At 56.6% G+C, this 18725-nt stretch overlaps 1 protein-coding gene across 1 annotated transcript in view; it reads left to right on the top strand.

Moving 5' to 3' along the window:
- Positions 1-18492, top strand: part of RAB40C (RAB40C, member RAS oncogene family) — a 28068-nt gene extending 9576 nt beyond the window's left edge. The window contains exons 3-7 of the mRNA XM_064152683.1: positions 5957-6017; positions 7290-7350; positions 14798-14875; positions 16179-16401; positions 17961-18492. Of these exons, the coding sequence (XP_064008753.1) occupies positions 5957-6017; positions 7290-7350; positions 14798-14875; positions 16179-16401; positions 17961-18241 (704 nt within the window). The 3' untranslated portion in view covers positions 18242-18492. The remainder of the gene's footprint in view (positions 1-5956; positions 6018-7289; positions 7351-14797; positions 14876-16178; positions 16402-17960) is intronic.
- The last annotated feature ends 233 nt before the right edge of the window (positions 18493-18725 follow it).

Genomic DNA, 18725 nt, shown 5'->3' with positions numbered 1-18725 from the left:
TGCTCTGTGCCTGCAAAACCTGTTTGAGTTGAGTGTGCATTCAACAGCTGCCAGCTCCTGCCTTGCTGTGCCCATCTGCATTCATGAACCAGTGCAGAAGTGACAGGGCTGTGTGTAGAAGCTTTTGCCCACAAATGAACAGTCCAAGCAGGGTGGGGTTGGAAGGGACCTCTGGAGATCATCCAGTCCAAGCCCACTGCCAAAGCAGGGCACCCACAGCAGCTTGCCCAGCAGCACAGTGCCCAGCTGCCCTTGGAAGCTCTCCACACAAGGACACTCCACAGCCTCTCTGGGCAGCCTGCTCCAGGCCTCCAGCACCCTCACAACAAACAACTTTCTCATGTTGAGGTGGAACTTCTTATGTTGGCAGTTCATGCCCCTAGTCCTGTCACTGGGGGTCGCTGCAAACAGCCTGGCCTCATCTTCTTAGCAACCACCTCTTAGATATTGAGTTTATGGTGAGATAGTCATTAAACTTCGTTGAGAGCAATGAGGTCTCTCCTCCAGGCTGAACAACCATGAGGAGGAGTGTGGCCAATAAGCCACAGGAGGTTCTGCTCCTGTCCCTCTGCTCTGCCCTAGGGAGGGCACATCTGGAGTCCTGGGTCCGGTCCTGGGCTCCCCAGTTCAGGAGAGACAGAGAACTGCTGGAGAGAGTCCAGGGCAGGCTGCAAAGCTGCTGAGGGGCCTGGAGCAGCTCTGGGAGGAGCAAAGGCTGAGAGCCCTGGAGCTGAGAGCCTGCAGAAGAGCAGCCCCAGAGGGCATCTGAGCAATGCTCAGCAAGAGCTAAAGGAGCTGTGGGGAGCAAGAGGCTGGGGCCAGGGTCTTGTCAGTGGTGCCCAGGGACAGCACAAGGAGCAAGGGGCACAAAGTAGCAGCCAGGAGGTTGTATCTGAGCAGGAGGAGAAAGTTGTTTGCTGTGAGGGTGCTGGAGGCCTGGAGCAGGCTGCCCAGAGAGGCTGTGGAGTGTCCTTGTGTGGAGAGCTTCCAAGGGCAGCTGGGCACTGTGCTGCTGGGCAAGCTGCTGTGGGTGCCCTGCTTTGGCAGTGGGCTTGGACTGGATGATCTGCAGAGGTCCTTTCTGGTTCCCACGTGCTGGGATTCCTTCTCTGAAGGGAAGGGAGGCTGATTTCAGACTCTCTCAGTCTTCCACTTGGAGTGCATTGGAGTTTTTTTAATTTTCTTTTCCTTTCCTTTCGGAAAAGGCTTCTGAGCCTCACCTGGAGTGCCTCCTGCCACGGAACTGTGGAGATACTCTTCTTAAGGACAGTGCAGATGCAGAATGGAGCTGTTGCTGGCAGCCTGCTGCAGCCCAGGCCTGGAGGAAGGTGGCAGGAAAAGCTGCTTTGATCTGGGGCAAGTCCTGGGTGCACCTTTGCAGTATTTGTGTAGGTGCAGTGAAGCTGTTAGCTGAGGCTTGGATCATTGGAGTACCTCTGGAGAGGGGAGACATGATTTGGAGCAGGATTAGCTCTAGGATCATGCAAAGAGCAGGAATCACTCCCTCCAGCACTGAGAAGTGTTAGGGAAGCTGAAGGAAGAGAAAGGCTCTTGCTGCTCTTCCTGCTGGGAGCTTTTACTCAATATAGGAGAGAAAGAATCCTTTGGTACCCTGAGCTGGGACTGAGGCAGTCTGTTTGAGAGGGACCTCTGGAGATCATCCAGTCCAACCCTGCTGCGAGAGCAGGGGCACCCAGGGCAGGGCACACAGGAACACATCCAGGTGGGGATTGAAAATCTCCAGAGGAGACTCCACAGCCTCTCTGGGCAGCCTGCTCCAGGCTCCAGCACCCCTCCTGTTCCTGTGGCAACTCCTCTGCTCCAGCTGGCACTCAGTGCCCCTTGTGCTGTCCTTGGCCACCCCTGAGCAGAGCCTGCTCCAGCCCTGCACATCTTTATCACAGCAATGAGGGCAGCCCTCAGGCTCCTCTGCTCCCAGCCCCAGCTGCCTCAGCCTGCTCAGGCCTGGTGCTGGAAGAGAATTGGTGTTAGTCTTAGAGGGGGTTTACTGACCCTGTTCACACCAGGTGTAGTTGTGGGGTGAAGCTAGAACTCAGCTGAGGTTGCTGTGGGATACTTCAGCTCATCTTGATGCAGAGTGGTTTGGAAAAGGTCAGAGTGTCCTAGAATACATCCTGTTTATTCCCATGGGAAAGTGCCTTTCATTCTGAGGTCTTCCTTTTACCAACTGGCAAAAGAGACAAAGGTTTGGAGTTCCCTGGAGGCTTGCCCGGGCGTGTGAGACCCAGCCCTGCAGAGGGGAGTGCAGTGCCTGACAGCAGCGTGGGCACAGCAGAGGGCCTTGCACAGCTCCCTCTGCCAGCTCAGCTCGAAGCTGCAGAGGAGGGGTGAGCTGCTGGCACTGTGGGGAGGAGCCCAAAGCAAGGCTGGAACAAGCAGGGCACTGGGTGCCAGGATCACCTGAGGAGAGGCTGAGGGAGCTGGGGCTGGGCAGCCTGGAGAAGAGGAGGCTGAGAGGGACTGATCAGTGCTTACAAATATCTAAGTTGTCAGGAGGATGAGGCCAGGCTATTCTCAGTGTCAGGACAAGTGGTAATAAGCACAAACTTGACCATAGGAAGTTCCTTCTGAACATGAGGAGGAACTTCTGTGGTGTGAGGGTGGCAGAGCCCTGGAGCAGGCTGCCCTGAGAGGTTGTGGAGTCTCCTCTGGAGACTTTCAAGCCCCACCTGAACGTGTTCCTGTGTGAGCTGCCCTGGGTGCCTCTGCTCTGGCAGTGGGGTTTGGACTGGGTGATCTCCAGAGGTCCCTTCCATACCCTCTCCCATGCTGTGACTACTAGCAGAGGAGTTGGCCTGAATGCTAAAGGGAAGGGAACAGCCCGGACTTGTTTCCCAGACATCATTCCTTTGGTTGCTTCGTGCTAGCCCTTGGTCAGGAAGGAGATGTGCTGGTATCAACCAAGCTTTCAGCCAGGCTGCTTTATTTTCCTCCTGTGCCCCGAGGGCCAGGCAGGCTGGAGAGTCAGCTGCTGCTGGCTGCCGAGCTGGCCTGGGGCTGCTCTGGTGCTGGTTTGCTAAGGCTGCTTGCTGGAGCTGGCACTGGTTTGCTGGGGATGGTTTGGCACTGGTTTGCTGGGGCTGGGGCTGATTTGCTGAGGCTGTTTTGGCACTGGTTTGCAGGGGCTGGGGCTGGTTTGCAGGGGCTGGGGCTGGTTTGCAGGGGCTGGGGCTAGTTGGCTTGGGCTATGTGTGTGAACATAGGAACTTGGCATGGGGTTTGTAGCAGCCCATCCCTTCCAGAGGATCAAAGCATCTTCTGGCAGAGAGTAAATGTCAGTCTGGAAATGAGCTGTGCTTGGCTGTGAGCAGAGGTGATGCTCAGGTGGGGGAAACCCCATCAGCCAGAGAAATTAGAGTCTAAAAGCTTGCCTTGGCTTGCTGGTGCTGCCTGAAAGGAGAAGGCAGGTGAGCAGCCCTGGCCATGCACTGCCAGTGGCTGTCACGCTGCCAGCAGCCTCTGTGCACTGGTGGCATCTAGTGGCTGCTGTGGCACTGTGTCACTCACATCCCTGGGACGAGGAAGAAGCTGAGGCTGAGCTGGGGCTGTAGGGTGGGCACGGGAGGGCCAGCTGGGCTGCTCGGCTTCCTCTTCAGCTGCCAATGTGGGGAGCAGCTTCTGGGCCACAGCTGCCGTGTGTTTCTGAGGCTCAACCTGTGAGGTGCCCAGCACTGGTGACGCCCACTGTGGTGAGGCTTCAAGGACCAATCTGGTTGATGCCAGGTGTCTAGCAGCAGTGAGCCATGGGCATTCTGCCCAGTTCCATCAGAGCTGCACTTGTGAGCTGTGTCCTGCTTTGAGTGCTGAGCAGCTGCAGCAAATCAGAGCAGAGACTCCCAAACCCTAAGCTTCACCAAGGCCAAATGTGCCATGCTGCACTTGGACCACAGCACCCCAGGAAGGCTCCAGGCTTGGGGCACAGTGGCTGGAGACCTGTTGGTGGAGAAGGGCCTGGGGGTGCTGGGTGACAGCAGCTGAAGATGAGCCAGGGGGTGCCCAGGTGGGCAAGAAGGGCACCAGCAGCCTGGCCTGGATGAGCAGTGGTGTGGGCAGCAGGAGCAGGACAGGATCATCCCCCTCTGCTGGGCCACAGCTCAAATACTGAGTTCATTTCTGGGCTTCTCACTCCCAGAAGGACATTGAGCAGCTCCAGAGAAAGGCAACAGAGCTGGGGAAGGGGCTGGAGAGGAGGGCTGGAGAGGAGCAGATGAGAGAGCTGGGGGTGTTGAGGCTGGGGAAGAGGAGGCTGAGGACTCACCCTGGGCTGCTGGCACGGAGGTGCTGAGGGCTCACTGCTTGCAGGGAGCTGTTGTGCTCAAAGAGAAATGGGACAGCTCTTTGTGGAGCAAGAGTCTGTGGGCATTTGACATCTGAAAGAGAGCACTGAATTTCCTTATCCCCTGCCCTTAGAGCCCTTCAGCCTGTGCCAAGGGACAATCCTGGCTCAGGAGCTGGGTAGAAAGCTGCCTGGATGCTCCCTCCCAGTTGCAGAGCAGCTTTGCTCCATCTCTGGGGTTGAGGGAGATTCGTCTCTGCCTGAGAATAAATCCAATTCATTCCCTTGTCTCTGGGGGAAGATGAGGATGCAGAGTGCCTATTTCCCTGATGAAGCACTGGAAATAGTTGGGATTTCAGCTAATTATCTTCACTGCTTTTTATGGCACCCCACGAAGGCCAAAATCTAATTTGGTTTGTTTGGATTCATTCTTTTTTTTCCTTCCCCACTGCCAGGCAGCTCCTGCTGATGACTCAGAAAAAAACCCATTTGCTTTATTGACAAACTTCTCTGCTGGGCTCTGGGGGCAGGGTTCTTCTGCAGGAGAAGGGAAGGGCAGGGTGGGGTTAGCAGAGATTCAGAGCTTGGTATCCATTGGCAAGAGGGGAAAGTGAAGCTGAGCTGATGGAGCGAGGTGACTTGGAAGAAGTTCTTCAAGTATGAGGGAGGGAGACACTGGGACACCTCCAGGGAGGTTGTGGGTCACAGAATCACATTCTGTGAGCTCTGCCAACTGGATGTGTTATGTGATTCTGGGACTGGATGAGCTTAAAGGGCTCTGGGATTCTAACTGCTCCAGCTGGGTGCTAGAATGGAGGCTGCTGAGGACTCACCCTGGGCTGGGAGGGTGCTGAGCACTCAGCCTGGGCTGCTGGCATGGAGGATGCTGAGGATTCATCCTGGGCTGCCAGTACAGAGGGTGCTGAGAGCTCTCCCTGGGCTGCTGACAGGGAGGGTGCTGAGGACTCTATTACTGTGTGATCCACAACATCCCTGGAGGTGTTCCAGGCCAGGTTAGGCTGGTTGAGAGGTGTCCCTGGAGTAGATGATCTCTGAGATCCATCCAGCCTGAGCCATTCTGTGATTCTGTGCTTAAAGGCAACTGGAAGTCACTTTGTGCTGTAGCAGGAGTGCAGGAAGGGGCCAGGGGCTTTGTTTACAGATTCACACCTTGCACTGGGCTGCAAGGGACCCTCCAAGGGCATCTTGTCCAACCCCTGCAAGCAGCAGGGACACCTCCAACCAGAGCAGGTAGCTCAGGGCCATGTCCAATCTGATCTTGAATGTCTCCAGGGATGGCCTCAACCACCTCCCTGGGCAGCCTGTGCCAGTCTCTCCCCACCCTCACTTCAAGCATGTCCTCCTCCTCTCCACTCTCAGTGGAGGTTGTGGAGCACAGTGATTCTATGATCCACAACCGCCCTGGAGGTGTTGAAGGCCAGGCTGGATGAGGCCTTGAGCAGGCTGGACTGGTGGGAGCTGTCCCTGCCCATGGCAGGGGGTTGGAACTGGATGATCTTTGAGGTCCTTTCCAGCCCAACCTATTCTGTGCCTCTCTGTAACACAGAGTGCTTGATGTGGGTGGGCAGAGCTGCTTCTGTGCCCATCTCTGAAGACTTGCTCAGGGTTTGCTCATCTTCTTTCTTGTTTTCCTTTCAGGAATTGACTACAAGACCACCACTATCTTGTTGGATGGCAGAAGGGTCAAGCTGGAGCTCTGGTGAGTGCTTCTAGGAGGCTTTGACTGTGAGGGCAGCACTGGTGAGTGTTGGGGGGGATGTTGCACTGAGCAGTTGTTGCATGGGGCAGCTCCCACCTCTCTGCAGCCTGGGCCAGGCTCTCCCCACCCTCAGTGCCAAACCTTTCTCCCTTCTCTCCACTCTCAATCTCCCTTTTGCAGTTCAAACCATCCCCCCTTGGCCTGCCATCACAGGCCCTGCTCAAAACTCTGTCCTCAGCTATCTTCTGGCTCCTTGAAGCACTGCAAGGCCACCAGGAGGTCTCCCTGGAGCCTTCTCCTCTCCAGGCTGAACACCCACAACTCTGCCAGCCTGGCCTGACAGTAGAGCTTCCACCCTGCCAGCACTGCTGTGGCCTCCTCTGGCCCTGCTGCAGCAGGTCCTGTCTGTGCTGAGCGCTGCAGAGCTGCCCCAGTTTCAGTCTTTCTCTGCCATCCCTGACCATGCTCCCATGCAGCTCTCAGTCACTGAGGGAAGCAATTCTGGATTTTCCTGAAGTCTTGGGATGAGAAATACAGACAAGAGGTTAGGAAAGCAGGAGGGATAAAATATAGGACATGCCTAGCCCCTACAGAGGGTGGATATTTCTCAGTGTCTTGAGTAGAGCATTAAAACAAGAGTCATGAATAGACCTTGTGGTTTGTGTCAGGAGAGCAGGACCTTCTGGAGTGAGCTGACAGTGTCATGGAGATGGGAGGGCTGACCCCTGACTTACCTGTCAGCATCAGGGGGACAGCTGGAATCCTTCTGGTCAAGCTTTGTCTGAGGTTTAACCTGCAGAGGAGCTGACAGAGCAATCTTGTAGATGAGTTGGAGTAGATGAACTCTGAGGTCCCTTCTAGCCTAAGCCATTCTGTGAATCTCCAGGACCAGGAGAGCTCTGCAGTTTCACTCTGACATGGAAGTGGACTGTAGACAAGTAGAGGGAAAAATCCCTCGCCCAAGGAGAGTCAAATGAAGTCTGTTCTCAGCCATCTTAAAGCAGTGCTGAAGCTGAGTGGCTTTGGTTTGCACCTTCCATGGGAAGCACAGTGACAGTGAGCACCTCTGGAGTGTGTCTGTAACCAGAAGTGGTGATGCACCCAGCAAGGTTCCCCAGACCAGCCTGCAGGGCGGTTTGGGTCCCACACCTCTTCTAAAGATCCCTCCAAACTTGCATTTGTTTTGATGACCCTTTGGGAGGTCCAGCAGGAGATGTGCATCAGGGGATGCAGCTGACCATATTTCACAGCTCTCACTTTTCCTCCTTGCAGGGACACATCAGGGCAAGGAAGGTTTTGCACCATTTTCAGATCCTACTCCAGAGGAGCCCAGGTGAGTGCCTTGTTGAGACTTTTCCTTTCAGCTGTGAAAACCTTCCAGGTGCTAGTAAAGAGCTCTGGAGAGGAAGGAGCACTTCAGGCATCAGAAGGAGGGGATCTCTGTAGGTAGCAAGAGGCACTGGGTGTCACCACCATTCTGGAGTGAGGGATGGGGAAGGACTTGGGAGTGCAGGGGGATAACAAGTTCCAGGAGGCAGCGATGTGCCCTTGTGGCCAGCAAGGCCAATAGTATCTTGGGGAGCGTGAAGAAGAGTGTGGCCAGCAAGGGAGGTTCTCCTTCCACTCTGCTCTAGGAAGGCCACATCTGGAGTCCTGGGTCCATCTCTGGGCTCCCAGTTCAGGAGAGACAGAGACCCGCTGGAGAGAGTCCAGGGCAGGCTGCAAAGCTGCTGAGGGGCCTGGAGCAGCTCTGGGAGGAGCAAAGGCTGAGAGCCCTGGGGCTGAGAGCCTGCAGGAGAGCAGCCCCAGAGGGCATCTGAGCAATGCTCAGCAAGAGCTAAAGGAGCTGTGGGGGGCAAGAGGCTGAGACCAGACTCTTGTCATTGGTGCCCAGGGACAGCACAAGGGGCAAGGGGCACAAAGCGGCAACCAGGAGGTTGCATCTGAGCAGGAGGAGAAAGTTGTTTGTTGTGAGGGTGCTGGAGGCCTGGAGCAGGCTGCCCAGAGAGGCTGTGTAGCCTCCTGCAGGTACTGGAATCATAGAACAAAACCATTTTCTTTGGCAAAGCTCTTTAAGCTCATCCAGTCCAAGCAACTCTGCCAAGGCTGGGACTAAACCATGGCACTCAGCACCACATCTCTGCCTCTTGGAAACAATTCCAGACTAAGGGGCAATGGTTTAAAACTGGAGCAGGGCAAAGTTAGATTGGACACCAGGAGGAAGCTCTGCATAGTGAAGGTGGGGAGAGACTGGCACAGGCTGCCAGGGAAGTGTTTGAGGCCCCATCCCTGAAGATGTTGAAGATCAGATTGGCTGTGACCCTAGGCAGCCTGCCCTGGTTGGAGGTGTCTCTGCTGCCTACAAGGGAGTTGGGCAAGGGTCCCTTCCAACCCAGTGCATGGTGTCAGGCTGTGGTTTCTGCTCAGGCAGGTGATTTGATCAGCTGCTGCTCGTCTCATTCAGGGCTTCTTAGCATGCAGGCTGGAGACTTCCTGGGCAGCTCAGCAGGCTCTGAGATGTTGGCTCTGCTCTGCCTTCTGGCTGTCTTGGTTGCTGCAAATACCTTAACGTGCCTCCTATCATTGTGCAGGGGTTGTCCAGCTGCTGGAGGAGTCCCCCCTGCCTGCCAAGATGTTTACCAAAAGCTCACTGATAAATAGTCCCCCCTAGCATGGTGTGCTGTTGGGAAGTGCTTTGGCAGCAGGACACAGCAGCCCACGAGCCAAGGTCTGAGGTGCCAGCTGGAAGCCATGACCACACGTAGCTCCCAAGGAGCAGGCAAGAGAGACAAAGTGTTCTGCTTGCTGTCAGCCCTGCATCTTTTGTTTATGGTTTACTTCATCCTGTGGCTCTGAGAATTCCAGGCTGGAGGGGTCCTCCAGGCTCCTTCAGCAGCAGCTTTGTTCCATCAGTGGAGAGTACAGCAAGTGACACTTTCCTGGCCACCCATCACCTGCCTAGACAGTGCTGAGGTCGTTGTGTGAGTGCTTCTTCCCAGCAGGGACTTGGTGTGCTTGTGCACACCAGGAAGAGAAGGCTCCAAGGAGACCTCAAAGCTGCATTTCAATATCTGCAGGGGACCTCCAGACAGTCTGGGGAGGAACTGTTCAGAAGGGCCTGAGGGGATAGGAGAAGAGGCAATGGTTTGGAGCTGGAGCAGGACGGAGTTGGGTTGGACGCCAGGAGGAAGCTCTGCACAGTGAGGGTGGGGAGAGACTGGCACAGGCTGCCCAGGGAGGTGGTTGAGGACATCCCTGGAGACATTCAAGATCAGATTGGATATGGCCCTGAGCTACCTACTCTGGAGATATCCCTGCTGCCTGCAGGGGTTGGACAAGATGCCCTTGGAGGGTCCCTTGCAGCCCAGTGCAAGGTGTGAAAGACATCAAACAACCTGGCCTGGTGTCTTCTGACCTTTGGGAAGCTCTGCTTGACAAGTTGAACTCTAATCCTGAGTGCCTGGAGCTGTGCTGTGATTGGAGAGTGAGCTGGCAGACAGCAGATTGGGTGCTCCTGACCTTCCACACTGCTCCTGAGGCCTTGGGGCTCCTTCTTCTGCTGCATGGTTTATCCTTATTCTTACTTAAAGAATCATAGAACCACAGAATGGTTTGGGTTGGGAGGGACCTCTGGAGATCATCCAGTCCAAACTTCCTGCCAAGCAGGATCACCCAGGGCAGCTCACGCAGGAACTCATCCAGGTGGGTTTTGGAAGTCTTCAGAGGAGACTCCACAGCCTCTCTGGGCAGCCTGCTCCAGGCCTTCAGCACCCTCACACCAAACAACTTTCTTCTCCTGCTCAGATGGAATCTCCTGGGTCCTACTTTGTGCCCATTGCCCCTTGCCCTGTCACTGGGCCCCACCACTGGGCCTTTTCTTCTTGCTCCTCACCCCTCATGTATTTATAGACATTGATATGGTTCCCTTTCAGGCTTCTCTTCTCCAGGCTCAACAGCCCCAGGACTGACTCAGTCTCACTTCATAGGAGAGATGTTCCAGATCCTTCATCATCCTCATAGCCCGTCCCTGGGCTCTCTGCAGCGGATCCCTCTTGAACTGGGGAGCCCAGAACAGGACACAGTGTTCCAGATGTGGTTTCCCCAGGGCAGAGCAGAGGTGGAGGAGAACCTCCCTTAACCTACTGCCACACTTCTTTATGCGTCCCAGAATCCCCACTGGAAAAAAAACCCAGGAAGATCCAGGTGGCAGCTGCCAGCAAGCTGAAGAGCTCTGTCCTCCTTGAGCACGCTCCTGCAAAAGCAGTCTGCACCAGCTGGATCTGGGCCTGTTTCTCTTAGCTGAGGGGAGTTCAGTAGACTTTGCTGCACTTGCTGGCAGTTGGCCTTGGAAGGGGCTCACAAAGCTCTCTGCTTTGTTGTTTCCTGGCTCTCCTTCCTTCACATGCGAAACCCTGGAAGCTGGAAGTGGAAAGAGACATGAAAAAAAGAGAACAGAAAGCTCAGAGTCTCTGCTTTTGGTTCAAACTGCATTTGAAATGTGGTGGATCCTGCTAGTAAGGGATTATTGGTTGGCTTCTGGAGAAGCAGCAGCTTTGGTTCAGTGGAGTGTTTTAGTTATGGAAAATCAAGAGTGGGTTGAGTTGGAAAGGATCTTTCAGGCTCATCCAGTCCAACCCTCTGCACTCAGCAGCAACAGCTGCAACTAGAGCAGATTGCTCACAGCCCCACACAACCTGACCTGCAGTGGTACCAGCCATGGGGCAGTTCCCAACTCTGGACAGCCTGGGACAGGCTCTCCCCACACTCAGTGCCAAACCTTTCTCCCTTCACTTTCAATCTCCCTCTTTCAGTTCAAACCATCCCCCCTTGGCCTGCCACCACAGGCCCTGCTCAAAACTCTGTCCCCAGCTCTCTTCTGGCCTCTTGAAGCACTGCAAGACCACCAGGAGGTCTCCCTGGAGCCTTCCCCTCTCCAGGCTGAACACCCACAACTCTGCCAGCCTGGCCTGACAGCAGAGCTTCCACCCTGCCAGCACTGCTGTGGCCTCCTCTGGCCCTGCTGCAGCAGGTCCCTGTCTGTGCTGGACAGGAGACAGCAATGGGCACTGGCATCACAGATGGCCAAGGGCAGCCTGGGCTGCATCCAAAGCAGTGTGAGCAGAGATGGAGAGAGGGGATCCTGCCCCTCTGCTCTGCTCCAGGGAGACCTCACCTGCAGGGCTGGGGCCAGCTGTGGGACCCAAACACAAGAAGGACCTGGAGCTGCTGGAAAGAGTCCAGAGGAAGCCACAAAGATTATCAGAGCCTGGGGAACCTCTACTGTGGGGACAAGCTGGGTGAGTTAAGGCTGCTGAGCCTGGAGAAGAGAAGGTTCCAGGAAGACCTCAGAGCAGCCTTCCAGTAGCTGAAGGGGCTGTAGGAGAGCTGGGGAGGGACTTTGAACAAGGGCTAGGAATGCCAGGCTGAGGGACAATGGCTTTGAGCTGGGAGAGGGGAGACTGAGAGTGGAGAGGAGGAGGAAATTGTTTGCAGTGAGGGTGGGGAGAGACTGGCACAGGTTGCCCAGGGAGGTTGTGGATCACAGAATGTGATCTTCAGTCACATTCAGTGATTCTGTGATCCACGACCTCCCTGGAGGTGCTGAAGGCCAGGCTGGATGAGGCCTTGAGCACCCTGGGCCGGTGGGAGGTGTCCCTGCCCATGGAGCTGGCTGATCTCTGAGGTCCCTTCCGAGCCAGTGCTTGCTGTAGGTGAAGCTCAGCTCGAGACGTGACTTGCCGATGAGGTTTGAAGTGCTTCTGTGGCTCAGCTGTCCTGGCCTTGTGCCTTCCCATGTGCTGCAGATGTCAGACTGATGATTATTTTTCCATGGACAGGGAGGATGTCACATTCATGCCTCTTGCACAGGCTGCTCCCCCCTCCAATGTCTTGTGGGCTTTGGCAGCAGCAGAGCTTTAGAGCTGTGTTCCAGGAGCTCTGGGTAGTTTGTGTTTCCCATCTCTCTAGTGGATTTTCCATTTCAGGAACTAAAGGAGCAACTCTGCTGGGGCTCGATGGGCTCTGACTGGTAGCAGGATGCATGCTAGGGCCTTTCTGCAGCTCACTCCCTTACTGTGCTGCACATAGGTGTCCCTCATGGGTCAGTTCTGCCACCAGTGCTGTGTAACGTCTTTGTCAGCCACATGGGCACTGGGACTGAGGCAGCCGCAGCAGTTTGCAGGTGACACCAAGCTGAGGTGTGCAGCTGCCAGCTGGAAGGAAGGATCCATCCAGAGGGACAAGCTGCAGAGCTGGGCACAAGGCAACCTCGTGAAGGTCAACAAGGCCAAGTGGAAGGTCCTGCAACTGGGTCAGGGCAATCTCAAGCACAAATCCAGGCTGGGTGAGGAGTGTCTGAGAGCAGCCCTAAGGAGAAGGCCTTGGGGGTGTCAGTTGGTGCCAAAGTGCCCAGGAGCCAGCACTGGTCACTGGCAGCCCAGAGCCAGCTGTGTGCTGGCTGCAGCCAGAGCAGGGAGAGCAGCAGCACAGGGAGGGGATTCTGCCCCTCTGCTCTGCTCAGACCTCACCTGCAGCACTGCCTCCAGCTCTGGGGCCCCCAGCACAAGAAGGACCTGGACCTGCTGGAGAGGGTCCAGAAGAGGCTGTGAGGATGCTCAGAGGGCTGAAGAACCTCTGCTGTGGGGCCAGGCTGAGTTGAGGCTGCTGAGCCCAGAGAACAGAAGACTCCAGGGAGACCTCAGAACAGCCTTCCAATACCTGAAGGGGCTGCAGGAGAGCTGAGGAGGGACTTTTGACAAGGGCTGGGAGTGCCAGGCCGAGGGACAATGTTTTTAAGCTGGGAGAGGGAAGACTGAGAGTGGAGATGAGGAGGAAATTGTTTGCAGTGAGGGTGGGGAGAGACTGGCACAGGTTGTAATTCTGTGATCCACAACCTCCCTGGAGGTGTTGAAGGCCAGGCTGGATGAGGCCTTGAGCAACCTGTGCTGGTGGGAGGAGTCCCTGCCCATGGCAGGGAATTGAAACTGGATGATGTTGGTGGTTCTGTCCAAGCCAAAGCAGCCTGGGATTCTGTTATCTGCTAGGATGGACCAGGCTGTCAGCTGGGACTTCCCTTTGCCATGTGAAGATCCCTTTTTGCCTACAGTGGGGACCTGCCCCCAGGACAGCTGTTCCTGGGGGATCCCCTTGAGTCAGAGGGGTCTGGTTCTGCTGAGCCTGCTGCTCAGTGCTCTGTTGCCCTGCAGTCTGCTCAGGCTGGTTTGTCTTGCAGGCTGTGCTTTGTCTTGCCCTCAGCCTGCTCTGACTGCCCTTGGGCCACCTCTCAGCTGGTGCTGCCTTCCCCACCAGGCTGCTCCTCCTGCAGTGCCAGGTCCTGTGTGATTCTCACCTCGGGGAGAGTTCAGCTGCCTTCTGCAGAGTAACCTCGAGTGGCTGCTGTCACTTGAAATGTCAATGAGAATGACAAGAAGACAGAAAGATGAGGGCAGAGCTGCAACCAGGCTGTGGCTCCAGAGGCTTCTCCAAGTGCTGGCTGTACCCAGCTGGCAGTGAGCGGTAGCTGCTGCTGCTGGTGAGCCTGCAGGCCATGCTCAGCCTGCTGTTCTGTCAGTCCTCAGAAATGCTGTGACCCAAGGACAGCTCACTCAGCAGGAGCTCTGTGGACCCCAGTGATAGCCAACAGTCTGCTTGTGGTCCTGAGTCTGGGTTTAGGGCAGGAATGGAGGCTCTGCCTCATGGCTGCAGACACAAACCTGCCTTGAGTTGTGCCCGTCCTGGTGCTGCAGCTCAAGGGGTGATGAGGAAGGGAGTTGTGGATGGGAGGGTGATGTGCAGGGAATAAGGATGTGGGCCAGAGAGCAGGGGGGAAGGTCTTAGAGTGAGACCTTTCAGCTAACCCTCTGGAGTTTGCCACCATTGTTGTGCTTTGTTCCTTCTCTGCAGGTGCAGTGGTGACATCAAAGCCACTCTGACTGCCTTTGGCAGAGCCCAGCCTGCAGGGGCAGGATCTGCTGCTAGAGAGAGCCCAGGGCAGGCTGCAAAGCTGCTGAGGGGCCTGGAGCAGCTCTGGGAGGAGCAAAGGTTGAGAGCCTGCAGAAGAGCAGCCCCAGAGGGGCTCAGCGAGTGCTAATGGAGCTGTGGGGAGCAAGAGGCTGGGGCCAGACTCTTGTCAGTGGTGCCCAGGGCCAAGACAAGGGGCAGTGGGCACAAAGTAGCAGCCAGGAGGTTACATCTGAGCAGGAGGAGAAAGTTGTTTGTTGTGAGGGTGCTGGAGGCCTGGAGCAGGATGCTCAGAGAGGCTGTGGAGTGTCCTTGTGTGGAGAGCTTCCAAGGGCAGCTGGGCACTGTGCTGCTGGGCAGGCTGCTGTGGGTGCCCTGCTTTGGCAGGGGGTAGGACTGGATGATCTCCAGAGGTCTCTTCCATCCCCTGCCGTTCAGTGAATCTATGAGTGCAGCTTTCTGCATGAGGGGAAAAGCAAAGGTCTGTTTCTGCCTCTGAGTTTGTGTCAGGTTTGTGACAGAAGAGTGTTTTGCCCCTGCAGATCCACAGTCACCAAGTTCCTCTGCTCCTCCAGCAGGAACTGCTGCTTTGGAAACGATTTGAGAGAGATCCAAGCCCAACCAGGAGTAAAAACTTCTCTCATGGTCTGGGACTGAGTTAGCCCAGATCTGTTGTCTCCATTTCTGCCCCAGCAGACACACAAACAGTGCAGCTGGAGACACCTTCTGCCCTTCAGCCTTTTGCTCTCTGCCTGTGGAGTTGGACTTTCAGCCTGCCCACTGTGACTCTTGCTGATTTGCTCCTGGTTTCCTTCCCCCAGGGCATTCTCTTGGTGTATGACATCACCAATCGCTGGTCCTTCGACGGCATTGACCGATGGATCAAGGAGATCGATGAGGTGAGTGGCCTGGGGCAGCACCTGTGCTGCTCTGCAGCAGGCACTGGGGCAGGGGGCACCTGAGGTGCCACCCCTGATATGGGCATGGCTCTGCTATGGAGAGGGAATGCACACAGTCCAATAATAAATGCCCCTGGACTGGGCACTGGTGAGGACACAGCTCAAATCCTGCCTTCAGTTTTGTGCCACTCATTCCCAGAAGGACATTGAGGGGCTGGAGCAGGCCCAGAGAAGGGCAACAGAGCTGGGGAAGGGTCTGGAGAACAGGGCTGGGGAGGAGCAGCTGAGGGAGCTGGGGGTGTGCAGCCTGGAGAAGAGGAGGCTGAGGGCAGAGCTCATTGCTCTCTGCAGCTCTCTGAGAGGAGCCTGAAGCCAGCTGGAGGTTGGGCTCTGCTTCCTAGGAGCAAGGGACAGGACAAGAGGAGTCAGCTTCAAGAGAAGTTTAGGTTGGCCATCAGAAGGAACTTCCTCACTGAAAGAGTGGTTAAGACCTGGACCAGGGTGCCCAGGGCAGTGGTAGAGCCCCCATCCCTGGAGAGGTTTCAGCGCTGTGTAGCTGTGGTGCTGAAGGCCCTGGCTCAGTGGTGTCCTGGCAGTGTTAATGGTTGGGCTCAATGGTCTAAAACATCTTTTCCAACCCAAACACTCCTAAGGGGTTCAGTGTCTGCCCTCCACCTTTGGATAAATCCAGAATGGTAGGATGGTCAGAACAGTTAGGAAGCTTTCATGTGAAATGGGCTGGGGAGGGGATGTCTTCTTATTGTGCAGCAGGACAGCCTGGCAGTGCCCTCTGGCACAGAGCACTTTGCCCCTCACTGCTGGTACAGCTGAGCTCTGGAGCAGCTCTGGGAGGAGCAAAGGCTGAGAGCCCTGGGGCTGAGAGCCTGCAAAAGAGCAGCCCCAGAGGGCAGCTGAGCAATGCTCAGCAAGAGCTAAAGGAGCTGTGGGGGGCAAGATGCTGGGGCCAGACTCTTGTCAGTGGTGCACATGGCCAGGCCTTGGGGCAATGGGCACAAAGTGGCAGCCAGGAGGTTCCTGCTGAGCAGGAGGAGAAAGTTGTTTGTTGTGAGGGTGCTGGAGGCCTGGAGCAGGCTGCCCAGAGAGGCTGTGGAGTGTCCTTGTGTGGAGAGCTTCCAAGGGCAGCTGGGCACTGTGCTGCTGGGCAAGCTGCTGTGGGTGCCCTGCTTTGGCAGGGGTTTGGGCTGGGTGATCTCCAGAGGTCCCTTCCAGCCCCGCTGCTGGCACTCCCTGGTTGCTGGCACTGAGCCCTAATGCCGATTTCTCCTCTCTGCCCTCTCTGAAGCATGCCCCCGGGGTGCCTCGGATCCTGGTGGGGAACAGGCTCCACCTGGCCTTCAAGAGGCAGGTGCCCACGGAGCAGGCCCGGGCCTACGCGGAGAAGAACTGCATGACCTTCTTTGAGGTCAGCCCCCTCTGCAACTTCAACGTCATCGAGTCCTTCACCGAGCTCTCCCGCATCGTCCTCATGCGCCACGGCATGGAGAAGATCTGGAGGCCCAACAGAGGTCAGTGGGGGTGGCAGGCTCAGGCTGGGCCAGGCCTGAGAGCTGGCTGGGCTGAAGGGGAGGAGCGGGAGCCAGGGCCTCGGTGGGAGATGTGTTTATCACTCACTGTGGGATCCAAAAGCAACCCCAGATGGAGAAGTGCCTCGGGTGAGGCAAGCTGAAGCTGAGCTCCAGGTTGCCTGCACTGGAGGTCAGCAGCAGTAAGTCAAGGAGCAGCAGCTGCAAACTGGAACAGAGAAGGTTTCAGCTCCACATGAGGAGAACCTGCTTCACCATGAGGGTGACAGAGGCCTGGAGCAGGCTGCCCAGAGAGGTTGTGGAGTCTCCTTCTCTGGAGGCTTCCCAAACCCATCTGGATACATTCCTGTGCAGACTTCTGGCAGGGAGGTTGGACTGGATGATCTCTGGAGGTCACTTCCAGCATCTAAGGTTCTGTGACTACCGGGCTGCTTCCTCAAGCTCCTGCAAGGATGCTGAGCAGCATCTGGGCTGCACTCGGACACCTGCCCCTAGCCTCCTCCCGAGGCAGTGTTGTAGCCTGTGGCTGCTTGTGGCTCTGCCGGCAGGCGGGAGGTGAACGCTGCCCTCGTGTGGCCACTTGCCGCAAATCCCCTCCGAAGAGGCTTCCCAGAGGCGTGCAGGGAGCTGAGACGAAACTGGGAAGCCTGAAAACGGGCCGGGTCTTCTGCCTTGGTGGCATCTCTGTTACTGTAGGTGCTGTGCAGAGAGCAGGCCCTCTGGGGGCTGCTCCCCAAAGCAGGTCGCAGATGAGACTGTCCTGCTGCAGGGCTTGCTGACCTTTGTTGCCTTCTCTGGGCATGTCCTGGTAGCCAGAGGATGGCTGGAGAACTCTTGCAGTAGTGTGAGCTGTCTGCCCCAGGCACTGTGCATAGAGGGAGGGTGGCAGGATCTGAGCCCTGTGTGGACACCAAAGCTGATGTCCTGGGACAGCAGAGCTTGCCTGGGATGTCCCAGGCTTGCATCCCAGCTAAGCAGCTCCGTGTCCAAGTTCCTCACAGTTGTTAGCATCTCTCCCTGAACAAGCAGGAATTGCCCAGCACAAGAAATAGCTGTGGGGACAAGACAGCCCTGGAAATTAGAATGGCAGAGGTTGGCATGGGCTGCTAGAGATCACCCAGCCCAACCCCCTACCAGAACAGAGGCATCCAGGGCAGGTCACACAGGAACTCACCCAGATGGGTCTTGAGTCTCCAGACAAGGAGACTCCGCAGCCTCTCTGAGCAGCCTGCTCCAGGCCTCCAGCACCCTCACAACAAACTACTTTCTCCTCCTGCTCAGCAGGAACCTCCTGGCTACTACTTTGTGCCCGTTGCCCCTTGCGCTGTCCCTGGGCACCACTGACAAGAGTCTGGCCCCAGCCTCTTGCTCCCCACAGCTCCTTTAGCTCTTGCTGAGCATTGCTCAGATGCCCTCTGGGGCTGCTCTTCTGCAGGCTCTCAGCCCCAGGGCTCTCAGCCTCCACTGCTCCAGATGTTGCAGCTTTGCAGCCTTGTCCTGTCTCAGGGCACCCCTGACTGTCCCTTTCTTTACCCCCGCAGTGTTCAGCTTGCAGGACCTGTGCTGCCGAGCCATCGTTTCCTGCACCCCAGTCCACCTCATCGACAAGCTGCCCTTGCCTGTCACCATCAAGAGCCACCTGAAGTCCTTCTCCATGGCCAACGGGATGAACGCGGTGATGATGCACGGCCGCTCCTACTCCCTGGCCAGCAGCGGCGGCGGTGGCGGCAGCAAAGGCAACAGCCTGAAGAGATCCAAATCCATTCGGCCGCCCCAGAGCCCCCCACAGAACTGCTCACGCAACAACTGCAAGATCTCCTAGCAGGACACGCAGGGGCCGGGAGCTGGGAGCCCACCCGTGGACAGCTGTTGGCACGCTCAGCCCTCTCCCCGCCTGGGTGCCCTGGGGCCAGGGGGCGTCGGGAGCCTGCTCACCTTTTGGCTCCGCACGGGAAGCGCGGTGCTGGCTGGACCCCGCGGCGCTGGCAGGGACAGGACCCCGCCAAGTGACCCTCCAAGAATGCTTTGGGCTTTGCCTCTCGGCCTGGGGTGGAAAATTCAGCAGCTGCTGGATTGGGGAGGGGAGGGGGGAAGTGGGGTTTGAAGGGGGAGTCGGGGGAAGCTCATCCAGTCTGAATGGAGAAATGGATTTAATGGAAGCTTGAGAGGCTTAAGGGAGTAGGCAAGGAGGGGTCTGTGCTGCAATGTTAACTCTTGGCCTCCTGACCAGATTGCTGCTGCAAGAGAGATCCTTGAGTGGAGGAGAAAGCAAAAGAGACAGGGGACTGAGGACAATTTTCTCCAGG

The sequence above is a fragment of the Pogoniulus pusillus genome, chromosome 13, assembly GCF_015220805.1.
Source record: "Pogoniulus pusillus isolate bPogPus1 chromosome 13, bPogPus1.pri, whole genome shotgun sequence".
NCBI classification, from domain to species: Eukaryota; Metazoa; Chordata; class Aves; order Piciformes; family Lybiidae; genus Pogoniulus; species Pogoniulus pusillus.
Note: the sequence above shows the minus strand (reverse complement) of the source record. Positions and strands in the feature narration are given on the sequence as shown.